This window comes from Scylla paramamosain, chromosome 20, assembly GCF_035594125.1.
Source record: "Scylla paramamosain isolate STU-SP2022 chromosome 20, ASM3559412v1, whole genome shotgun sequence".
Lineage (NCBI taxonomy): Eukaryota > Metazoa > Arthropoda > Malacostraca > Decapoda > Portunidae > Scylla > Scylla paramamosain.
This window is the reverse complement of record NC_087170.1, coordinates 8,544,965-8,557,280: the sequence shown is the minus strand read 5'-3', so window position 1 is coordinate 8,557,280 and position 12,316 is coordinate 8,544,965. Positions and strand designations below refer to the sequence as shown.

The 12,316-nt window shown below is 40.4% G+C and overlaps 1 protein-coding gene across 3 annotated transcripts; it reads left to right on the top strand.

Moving 5' to 3' along the window:
* Positions 1 to 1,574: 1,574 nt before the first annotated feature.
* On the top strand, positions 1,575 to 11,482 carry LOC135110223 (nucleolar protein dao-5-like). Of its 3 annotated transcripts, none has more exons than XM_064022301.1 (9): positions 1,575 to 1,735; positions 5,529 to 5,590; positions 5,965 to 6,053; positions 6,157 to 6,263; positions 6,604 to 6,682; positions 6,905 to 8,373; positions 8,908 to 8,982; positions 9,272 to 10,060; positions 10,527 to 11,482. In XM_064022301.1, exons 1-8 carry the CDS (start codon positions 1,637 to 1,639, stop codon positions 10,025 to 10,027), a joined length of 2,736 nt encoding a protein of 911 aa, XP_063878371.1. In that variant the 5' UTR covers positions 1,575 to 1,636; the 3' UTR covers positions 10,028 to 10,060; positions 10,527 to 11,482. The 3 variants fall into 3 exon arrangements, with proteins under 3 accessions (XP_063878371.1, XP_063878373.1, XP_063878372.1); XM_064022303.1 differs by lacking the exon at positions 9,272 to 10,060 and adding an exon at positions 9,142 to 9,216; XM_064022302.1 differs by lacking the exon at positions 8,908 to 8,982.
* Positions 11,483 to 12,316: the final 834 nt, after the last annotated feature.

Below are 12,316 nucleotides of genomic sequence, written 5' to 3'. Positions count from 1 at the left end.
GCTGCACAAGACTTTCTTCTTTCTCTCACCCCTATTCTGTCCACCTCTCTAATGCAAGAGTTAACCAGTATTCTCAATCATTCATCCCTTTCTCTGGTAAACTCTGGAACTCCCTGCCTGCTTCTGTATTTCCACCTTCTTGGATTCCTTCAAGAGGGAGGTTTCAAGACACTTATCCACCAATTTTTGACCACTGCTTTGACCCTTTTATGGGACTGGCATTTCAGTGGGCATTTTTTTATTAGATTTTTTGTTGCCCTTGGCCAGTATCCTTCCTACATAAAAAAAAAAAAAAAAATTTCAAACATATTTATCCTCAAACATGAAATGACATTCAAGAAGCAAAAAAAAAATAAATAAATAAAATAGATAAAAATATAATAAATAAATAAATAAATAGATAAATAAAATAATAGTAATAATAATAATAATAATAATAATAATAATAATAATAATAATAATAATAATAATAACAAATAAATAAATAAATAAATAAATAAATAAATAAACAAAAGAAGAAAATGTTGTATAAGGTCCCATCTTCCTCGTCATGAAAATTTTGTATTGATTGATTTTATTCTCCTTTTATGACGCACAGAGAACTTGTAAGCATCTCGGATTCCATAATGTCGGGAACAGTAAGAGTTGCAATTGTAACCGGCCGAGCTCTGTGTGACGATGGTCTCCTGCTCCCTAACACTCATGAATTTTCCTCCAATTTTTTTTTTTTTTTTAAACATTCTAGAGTAAGACAAAATTCATAGTATATTTACTTAAAGCAAAATTATCTTGGTTACTGTGGATGATTTATTGTATAGTTGCTTCCTTACACATGATATTTTCTCTTTCTTCATTCTAACTTTTTTTTTTTTTCATCGTTCTTAAACATCCCACGAATAAAATGACAAATAGTTACATGCCAATGAATGTTAGTAAAGAACGAAGACGCTGCTGTGGGGAACACTTTAAGATTTGAGATAAATTATACAATTCAAGGATTTCGATAGTTTTCTGCAAGAACTAGAGACAAATGGAGAGAGCAGATGAGGCAAGGTACAAGCAGCATAGATAATACACATGGCTAGGAAAGAAGACAGAGAATTAAATAAGGGAAAGAGATCATAAAGTTTTTGAATTAATTGCTGGACTGCAGTGTGAGGCAGGGGAAGAGCACAAATGTGTCAGTGGAAAACGGGGCGTGATCAGTAGATCAGATTATTAAAGTTATTGAGTACCGGTCATTCACCTACGGTCGTCTGCAGCTCAGTCTTCATTTGTGGTCTGCAAAATGTTGGAAGTTCTGGATCATTGTTTAGTGAAATAGCTATATCTGAAATTATAATATATTGAAAGGAAGAAAAAAAAGACGTGAAAGAAGCTATTGATATAAAAAAAAAAAGTGGAGGAAGAAGGAATGGTGGTTAAAATAATAACTTAAAACACAAAATTCAGTCTATCTTTCATCGATTTTAAATGTCGCAACTTTCTTCTCTGCTTCCCTGGTGCTCCACACACTGGCGAATCAGAGCATTTTGTAATTGGCGCGGGAAAGGTAGCTAGCCCTCGAGCCTGCCGCGCCCAGCCAGTGTGTACGTGAGCCACGAGTCTTACGCCCTCACCACCACCACTCAGGATCATGGCGGACGCGGAGCAGCTTGCAAAGGCCCTGGTGGTAGGCTTCCTCAACAAAGAAGACCTTAAACTGGGAGAGAAAGCAGAAAAGAAGCTAGGAGCGGTGAGTACCTATGGGTGTGGCAACAGGTGCGGGTAATGGCCTGGGCGCGTCTTGACAAGTGTATCGTCTGTACCTGGCCTCCCCCCACGTGGGTTCTGGACAGCACATGTGGGGGGTAGGGCGGCTGTTTGCGTAGTTTTGAACGTTGATTAACCAGACTGTGAATTGTGTGGAGATTTGCGTGGTGTGTCGGGGCGCCTTGACCCGTGTCTGGGTGTGTTAGATCGTGGCGTGCTGGCGGCGAGTGTTTATTTACTCGGTGCCGCCCGGCAGGAGTGTGTGGTGGTGGTGGTGTGCCTCGTGTACCGCTTGTTGCACGGGGCACACCACACCGCCTGGTAGTGGGATTATGGGTAATGCAACATTTATAGCTTTAAACACCTAACACCACCCGGCAGGAGTGTTGTAAAAGTGGTGGTGTGCCTCTCGTAACACTCGCAGTGTGGGACACTGCACTGCTCGGCAGGAGTGTTGTATTATTAATTGGGGTGTTCCAGTTGTAACACTGGTAGAATGGGGTGCTTAGCATTGTCCAATAGGATTGTTGTAGTAGTGGAGTGTTCCTCGTGCAGCACTTGTAGCACTACATGGCAGTATTTAGTCGTGGTATTTTGCCAGATATAGAAACAAGTCAGTCCCGCCCAAGTCATTCCAGCCCCAAACCCTAGTCACTGGCCTGCGTGCCACCCACACTCGTCACTCCGCCCCCAGTGGGCACCATGATATGGTGACATTATGTAACTAGTTTGGAAGAGCATGAATGATAACAGTAACAATAATTCTCATTAACAAGATTGTCAGATTAAATGTGATATAAAGTTTTAATTAACAAAATTGTCGGTATTATTTTAGGAGAGGACCATAAGGTATTGTTTTTTATTACCTTTATGGATACTGAGAAACTTACTTGGTTGAAGTTTTCATCACAAATTGATAGTTTCTGTGAGACAGGAAATTTTTTGTTAGGTTATGAACTTAGGTTAGGTCAGGTCAGGTTAGACTGGGTTAGATTAGGTTAGGTCAGGTTAGGATTGCCTTCTTTTAACCCTTAAAGGACAGGTGGGTTGGCATGAGTCATTGTCTCAGAGTGGGGGTTTTTAAGAAGAAAGTGGTTGATTTGCCCAGCATCATATTACTTTATATACTTAACATAGAGCTATAACCCCCCCCCCCCTAAAAAAAAAGTGCCAACCCTTCTTTGCAATGGTGTTATTGCCAGAATTCTAGGTTTTGTAATTTAGCTGTGAGTAGAGGTTGAACAACAATATCTCATCTCCACAAATGATCCGGTGTGTGTTCATTTGACTAGTTATGGCTAGGCTACAGATGATGTGTGCAGCTTTGTCCTCCTCACTGTGCACTGGTGCTGCCCTGCCTTTAATTGTATTGTGAATACATTCTTATGTTGTTATAACATATTTTCTTGCATTTTTTTAGGTTGAAATGAAAAGTAGAGTAAAAAAAATCAGCACTTCCTCTTTACATTGTATTGTAACTTTCCTTACATGTTATTTTTGGGGAAAATGAAGAATAAAAAAAAATAATAACAGTTGCTCCTTTTCACTATGTACTAATGGTAATCCAGTTACTTGCCTTACATTTTGGCAAGATATGAAAATAAAAAAAAATGATTATCTCAGTTTGCTTGATAACATTACATCTTGTTATAATTATCATATAAATACAATAAATATATATATAACTTATTATACACAAGTGTATTAATGTCTATTACTATAGTACATCACTCATCACTATTCATACTAGTATACATTCTTTGAGTGAAAGTCACTGAAACAAGTGGACACGTGGCTTCCTTCCCTTCACGCATTGGGACGAGTTGAATAACCTTCCATTCATTATGGGGGTTTTGGCTGTACTGAAACTAGGCTGGTGCAAGCCATCAAGTTTGTAAGTGTTGCCAGTTCATGTTCAAAAACAATTATTACCCTCCTTTATTTGATTGAAGGTTGGTAGACGCCCTTTCCATAAGCCGTGCTGGTGTGGCACCCACCGGTTAGGGGTTAAGGCATCACCTCCAATCAAGTACCCTAAAATGACCGTTTTCGTGTTCCCCACCCATAAACTCCGCTTCCCAACGAGTTCCCAAGATCATAGGAGAATGAGGGGAGAAGAGGGGAAAATCAGTATTTCTGATGTGTTTTATGCTCAAAATCATCTATAACATAAACCAATAGTGAATATCATAGTTTTGTACTTGAAATGCAGTTTGGTCCTATTGTAAAAATCTACCAAATTGTCAAATAAAATGTGGTTTAAAATTTTCCCTTACAAAATGTGGTTTAGATATGCTTTATTTGTCATTATTAACAAATCAAACAGTGGGTACAGCGAGACAGGAATAGCCTCAAGGCAGTTGTTGAGTGGTCAGCTCATGTTCGTATATCGGCCATAAATGAAATTATGCGACCTTGCAGAGATATGTTGGCCCTTCACTGATTTTGGACAAGTTTGCTGCCCTTCACCAGGTGCACCTCACCATGGACGTTAATTATTTCTCTGAAGCAGTGGGACAAGAACATGAAAAGTAATGTGGGAATTGCTTACATTTCCATTTAATTGCCAGAGATAATGCTCTATATCATTATTTGTCCTGATGCTTTGACCACAGACACTCCAATCCCACAGTACCCATAGGCCACAAATCCAAGTGCTTCTTATATATGACACAAATTCAAGACAGGCCCCAGCAGACACAAGAGTCCAGGTGTAGAATGCATATCTCCAATAGGAAAAAGAGGACAATGGTGGACACAAGGCACTGCTAATCCTGCTGATTGGACATTCCTCCACACAGTTTATTTGAATTGGTGTGCCACTAAGTTTAAGAACCATTTTGGGCCGGAATGACTTGGGCGTGGAACCAGAGTGATCTGCATGTCAGGCCGGATTGACTTAAAATCCCTGATGTAATGCATGTAGAATGGGACACTGAGCTTTGCCCAGCAGGAGTGTTTTAATAGTGTTAGTATGCCTGATGTAACGATGTAACATTTGTAGCTTGGGGCACAGCCCAGCTTGGCAGGAGTGTTTCAGGTGTGGTAAATTTCCTAATAACCCTTACAGCTTGGGACACAGCTTGGGAAACTCAGCACCACCCAGCATGAGTGTTGTAGTATTGGTAGTGTGCCTGATGTAACACTTATATGATGGGAGACTCAGCACCACCCAGCAGGAGTGTTTAGTAATAATAATATTTTTCATGTAGCTATTTTAGCATGGGACAATTAGTATCATCTGTCAGGAGGTGGTGGTGTGCCTCTTGTAGCATTTGTAGCATGGGACACTTAGTTTTTTTTCTGGAAGGAGGTGGTGGTGGTGTGCCTCTTGTGACAGTTATAGCATGGGACGAGTTTAGGCCTTAAGATATTTGGACGTTTTCAGTTTAGATCATGAGGCATTTTGCTTGTTCTTAGGCTTTTTACTTAAATATCTACTTTTGTGTTCTCATTTATGGCTATTTTGAAGGGCTTATCTCATGTGGTCATTCTAGGTGAGCTTTTTAAAATGGTCACAAGTAAGAGATGATTAATCTGGCTCACAAACTTGTTTAGTAAATCTTACCTTTTAGAGGCCCACGCACCAATCTCCTTTTTCTCTTTCGTTATCCCTAACAAACTTGTGGGATTTTTGAGTGGGAAAGAGTGAAAAAAAAAAAACTGAAATTTGCCTTCCTAACCTAACCAAACCCTAACATAGTGACTGAAAATACAATGCATACTAGAAGAGAAGCAGTGGGGTATAAGCTCATTTGAATCTCCTTCATTTTCAGAAGTTACCAAAATTGCCAAATGATGCGCCGTCAGTCGTGGAAATTGTTCAACATTACCTTAAGTGAGTATTTTTCATTTCAAGTTATGGATTATAAAAGGAGCTCCATTGAGAATAGCACATATAACTTAACTATATCTTAACCGTTTTTATTATGACAGTTTTTCAATGATAAGACAATCAAAGTGAACCAAGATCCTTTTAGCCTTTAGTGATCTGTTAGGGCCTAATTGGCAGTATGTTGGACTTAAAATGTATCTTGTATGTCCTGCAAAGATTATGTCCCAGCTGACATTTCTTTACAACTTATCATTCAGATAAATTGTTAGGTGTTTCCATGATGCTCCCGCAGGGACATGAATGCTTTGGTCGGTCTCATTTGTTCAGAGTGTTACTTTTGATATAATTTGAATTTGAACGTTCCTTGACCTCTGCAGAACCTCACCCAACAAGCGGCGGCTGAGCTTGGACCCGCCCCCAGCCAAGAAGGCACGCAAGGAGTCAAGCTCAGAGGAGGAAAGTTCAGGTGAGGCATCAGGTTTGAGAGGTGTGTGTTAGTGCTCTTTTTCTAATACCTATGTATTTGGTAAGAATTGAGATAACACATTTATACTTATTTTTATTCCCAGAGGATGAAGCTCCGGCCAAACCAGCAACTCCCATGGTGAATGGCAAACTGAAGAAAGACACTCCTGCAACTCCTGTCTCGGCCAAGAAGCCAGCAGTGAAAGCCCAGGTGAGTGAGTGTTGTTACAGCCAGCTTGCTGTTTTACCATCCAAAATGTTATGGTGTTCTCCATTGTTGTAGTGAACCATCAATTCCCAAGCAAATCCATTATCAACAGTAGTATAATGTACTGGGAGATTAAATTCAGAGGATATAAAGTAATAGTTTAACAAGTTAATGGATTGCCGGCTGTGGCTGATTTTGAGATTAATATTTTTGAAAGAAACGGGTCTGGATCTGTTTAAATCTTATTCCATTATTTTGTAGAGATAAAGGGATCAAGAATAGTTAACTGAGAATCATTACTTCCAAACCCCTGTTTCATATTGTAAAGCTGTGTTCCTTTCAGCCCAAAGGAGATGCCAGCAGTGATAGCAGCAGCTCCGAGGAGGAAGAACCACCCAAGAAGGTGGTTGTCAAACCAGCTGGTGAGTTCTGTAACGTATGGAATCATTATTTTGTACCTTTCACTCACATTAGTTACTGCCCATATGAACCATTGCTTCCACATAATGCAGTTCTTATGTAGGCTATCATAGTGTTGAAAGTAAAAAAAAAAATTATTTGCTGTTAAAACCCTATGAGCTTAGAATCCAGTTCCTGGAAACTTTTATTCATTGAATAGTGACTCGATGAATTGACTTCTATAGTGGCTGCAAAGAAGGCTGAATCATCAAGTTCAGAGGAGAGCAGTTCAGAAGAGGAAGAACCAACTAAGCCTGTAGCAAAGAAGCCTCCAGCACCTCCACAAGCTAAGCCAGTTAGCTCCAAGGCTGCTGAATCAAGCTCGGAAGAATCTACTTCGGAAGAGGATGATCCACCAAAGAAGGTTGCTGACCCAGTCAAGAAAATAGTACCTGCACCAAAAGTTGCTGCCAAAGCTCAAGAGTCAAGTTCAGAGGAGGAATCAAGTTCAGAAGATGAGGCTGCAAAGCCAGCTGTTAAAGCAGTTACTCCAGTGCAGAAACCTGCAGCTAAGCCTGAAGAATCCAGTTCAGAGGAGTCAAGTTCAGAAGAAGACAAGCCTGCAAAGCCAACTGTGAAAGCGACTACTCCTGTACAGAAACCTAAAGTGCCACTCGCCAAACCTGAGGAATCCAGTTCAGAGGAGGAATCAAGCTCAGAAGATGGTGAACCTGCAAAGCCAGCCGTGAAAGCTGTTACTCCTGTACAGAAACCTAAAGGTCCCTTGGCCAAGCAAAAGGAATCAAGTTCAGAGGAGGAATCTAGCTCAGAGGAGGAAGAGCCTGCAAAGCCAGCTGTAAAAACAACTGCTCCTGTAAAGAAGCCAAAAGCACCCATTGCTAAGCCTGAGGAATCCAGTTCAGAGGAATCAAGCTCTGAGGAAGAGGAGCCTGCAAAGCCAGCTGTAAAAACGACTGCTCCTGTACAGAAGCCAAAAGCGCCCATTGCTAAGCCTGAGGAATCCAGTTCAGAGGAATCAAGCTCTGAGGAAGAGGAGTCTGCAAAGCCAGCTGTAAAAACGACTGCTCCTGTACAGAAGCCAAAAGCGCCCATTGCTAAGCCTGAGGAATCCAGTTCAGAGGAATCAAGCTCTGAGGAAGAGGAGCCTGCAAAGCCAGCTGTGAAAAAACCTGTTCCTACACAGAAGCCTGCTAGTAAAGAAGAGTCTGATGATTCTGATGATGAAATGAGTTCAGAAGAAGAAAAGCCAGCCACCAAGCCAGCTGCTGCACAGACAAAACAAGTCAAACCTGCTGCCAAAGCTGAGGAATCCAGTTCAGAAGAATCAAGTTCTGAAGAGGAAGATAAGGCACCTGCCAAAGCAGCCCCCAAAGTGGCTCCAGCTGCTGCTAAAAAGAAAGAATCAAGCTCAGAAGAAGAGAGTAGTTCTGAGGAGGAAGAGGCCCCAGCTAAGCCAGCACAGAAGCCCCCACAGAAGAAATTAGCACCTGCTCAGGAATCCAGCTCTGATGATGATTCCAGCGAAGAAGAAACTGCTGCCCATTCCGCACCAAAGCCCAAGGCACCTGCAGCTAAGAAAGAGAGCAGTTCAGAAGAGGAATCCAGTGAGGATAGTTCAGCCGAATCACCAGCAAAGAAAGTGAAAACTCTAAACTCATCCTTCACTCCAGCCTCCAATGGTTCTGTAGGCAAGGTAAGATTTTTTTTTTTTTTTTTTTTACGTTTTTTTTTTTTTTTTTTTTTTTTTTTTTTTTTTTTTTAATTTGTTGCTGGATTACCTGATATCCCAAGAAATTTACTGATAAATTTAATTGATTTCAAATTACCAAATTTGTTGAATTAAAAGTGTGTGAATTTTTCATTGGTAAAGAGAATCTGCATTTCTTGTAATCACTTGCCTGATCATTTAAATAAGGGAAGTGCATCCATCAAAATTGCCCTACAGGAGTCAGATCATGTACAGTGTACACATGGGTACATCATTCCTTTCTGCTCTTTAGGATATAGTATGTTTTTTTTTTTTTTTTTTTTTTTTTTTTTTTTTTTCCCAGTAAAATTGTAAAGAATTTCTCCTTTCTAGTGCATGCTGGGTGTTATAGTAATAATCTGTACATATTTTATTTTGGAAAGGAGTCTATTGAAGAAATTTTCAGCCCATTCAAGAAAGAAGCTGAGCAAAAGAAATTTTAATTTTCTTATCAAATAATCAACACCTACAACTTTTCAGAGTCAGAACAATAGTTTTGTGAATAAGAGCTGGAATTCCGCTAATTCCTCATTCAATACCTCCTTCGACAATAAAGTAAGTTTGGCCATTCATATTCATTTGTGATGTTATCTTAAAAACTATTTTCGGAGATTTGATTTTAGATGTGCTACAGTTGTTGAAGAAAATTGGAAGTGAGAAGACATGTGACAAAGCAGAGATATTAATACCAAGTGTCTGGTTTTGTTTGTACAGAAGACACCGTTTAGGAGAGTCCGTGCAGAAGAAATGGAAGCCTTCCCCAAGTTTAACAATTCATTCGAGGCCAAGGTAATAATGCTTGTTATATTTGCCAACATGTTTTTGTTTTCTATTTCTCCTCTAGGATGAAGAAAACGAGGAGGATGACAATGATGACGAAAGCAGTAGACCTTTCCGAGCCGGCCTGGGCTACAGGGGGAGAGATGAGAACAGGGGGGGAAGAGGAGGCTTTAGGGGTCGTGGGGGAGATGGGGGCTTTAGGGGTCGTGGGGGAGATGGGGGCTTCAGGGGTCGTGGGGGAGATGGGGGCTTCAGGGGTCGTGGGGGAGATGGGGGCTTCAGGGGTCGTGGGGGAGATGGGGGCTTCAGGGGTCGTGGGGGAGATGGGGGCTTCAGGGGTCGTGGGGGAGATGGGGGCTTCAGGAGTCGTGGGGGAGATGGGGGCTTTAGGGGTAGAGGTGGAGGTTTCAGGGATAAGGGTTTGGAAGGTGGGTTTAGGGATAGAGGTGACGAAGGTGGTTTTAGGGATAGGGGTGGGGATAGAGGTTTTAAGGGTCGAGGAGGGTTCAAGGGAGGCTTCAATAGAGACAGTGAGAATGGAGATCACAAGTTTGGTGGGGACAGGGGAGGTTTCAGGAAAGACGAGGGCTCCCCAAGAGGCCGGGGAGGTTTTAGAGGTGGTGGTAATGGTGGATTTAGAAATGGCAGGGATGATGGAGGTGACCGAGAGTTCCGAGGAGGGTTCAGGGGCAGAGGGGGAGGTGGGGGTGGCTTCAGGGGTGGGAGAGGTGGCTTTGGCAGCAGGGGAGGGTTTGGTAGCCCAGGCTTAGGCATGGATCAAGGCACTGGCCAGAACAAGAGGAAAACTTTTGATGACTGAAACTGCACTGCTGAGACTCAGGGCAAAGCAATAGTAAGTTCCAGTTTCTTTTGCTGAAGATTTACAACTTAAGTAAATAAAAGTTTGTTGCTACACCAATACCAGATTTGCACTGATAATGGCCTTGTAAATTTCTGTTGTTAAGTGTCTAGGCATCTTTGGAGCCTGTTATTAATTAATTTTGGGTATTAGTGAGCATATTACAATTAAGGAGTGCTTATTGTGTGACTCATAATACCAAGGTGGAAAAATCCTGATGAGTATAAAGTACTATTGGCTTGCCCTGTGTCTTGGTCATGTTGGACTAGTCATGCTTCCAGTCCACATGCTTGTAATGTAACAAATAATGTTTTTTGTCATATGAGAATAAAAATACCTCATGGTCACAAGTTGTCTTGCACAATGTATGGCATTGAGTTCTTTATTGATTTATAGTTTGGTGCTGGTTAATTCTTTTCCTGGTTGTAAAACAAATCTTTAACATTGTTTCACTTTGCAGCGAGGATCATTTGGATCGTGGGGTGAACGGGCCTATAATGACCTGAGGATGACGCGTGGCAGGAATTTCCGCCATGAAAAAAATAAAAAGAAGAAAGGCTCCTACCGTGGAGGAGCTCTAGATACAGCAGTCAATTCTATAAAGTTTGACTCGGATTAGTGTTCTGTTTGACAAACTTTTGTACCTGCTAAGTTTTTTGAATGAATGATAGAATGGTTTCCTGTTATATGAGCAGTGCAAGAAGATCAGTACGAGTGCTGTTGTACATGAATTGGGTGACTACAAGCTGTATGGAATTGTTCTTTGTTCTGAAAGATGGGTGGTGCTGTGTGTTTAAAAATTGTGTTGTTTTCTAAGTTTTAGTATTTGGGATCTTTATTTTTATTTTTTATTTTTTTTTCAGTGCTGTATATTTAATGATCAGAACTAGCATATGAAGTATTGTTGTTGGCTTTAAACAATCACAGTGTTACTATAATGTAAGGAAAACAAAGAAAATTTATTCGGGTTAATTTTTTGAAGTACCAGATATATTTTACAAGATACATCTTGCAGCAGTTGTTCTGGTTGTAAACAATGCATTGACTTGTGTTGGTGTAAAGAAGAAAGTTGTTTGTTCCGGGTAAGCAGCTCCATGCTCACTGAGGGGAGGATGTGCTGACATTCCTCAGTGTGGTCTGGGGACGAGTTGGCCAAGTTTGTTTCATGTACAATAGGTGGATGGTATGCTGTGCTTCCTACTGCCTTAAGTTACTTTAATGGTTGCTTGCGGAATGTTAGGAAGAACTGAAAGCTGTACAGATATGTGTGCTGACAGAAAACATTCATCTTGTACATTTTGTTTTTCTTTCGTTCCCATCTGGGTGACACCACAGAGACGCAATGATAGACTCCTGTGGTGCCATCAAGCATTTTTAACCAGTATAAATTGTATTTTTAATAAACTGGTAAAAATGGCAGATAGTTCAATATCCAGCAAAGTACACTCACTTAGTATGGTATGGTCAGCCACAGCAAGTTCACTGTTACTAAAATCCTTAGCTGGCTCCATGGGTTACTGTAGTATGGCTTCCCTCAAGCAAACGTTGTAAACTTTTCATTCATGTTTTCCCACCCATATATATATATATATATATATATATATATATATATATATATATATATATATATATATATATATATATATATATATATATATATATATATATAATATATATATATTATTAGCGCTTTGCTTTGGTTGATGTCCCGACGTTTCCTGTGTTTTGAGGTGGTTGGCTGCTGTTGTCATGAATCCTATTATTGTTTCTCCATTAGAGGATAATGGTATGTAGGTATTTTCTTGATTATATAATGAGGACTTGTTGATTTATTCAATCGTGTGTACGAAACGCTACATTGAGTAGTAGTGGATTTAACTTTACTCCGTAACTACTGCTTCCATTAATGGGTGCTCTTACTTCCTATTTCTCCTGTCCTCATGAATGGTAGTGGCACTGCATTCATATACAAGCAAACGGATATTTGTGGTATTCAAGCATGCGTCAGTTTTCATATCCTATTTGCCTAGCCTTAATACCATTTTTCTGTTCCAAATCAAGTACATTATGAAGTCTCGATCATTTTTCATATACTTTTACAGTTCTGACAAGTGGCAGTCATAACTTTATTTTAGAATGGACGGACAGATACGCTGTATTCTCGTAAAGGCATCTTTATATAAGTTTAGGGTACTGGGATGGGAATGGTTGTTATGCCGTTTTATGCTGGTAGAGACATTTTAGCTGACC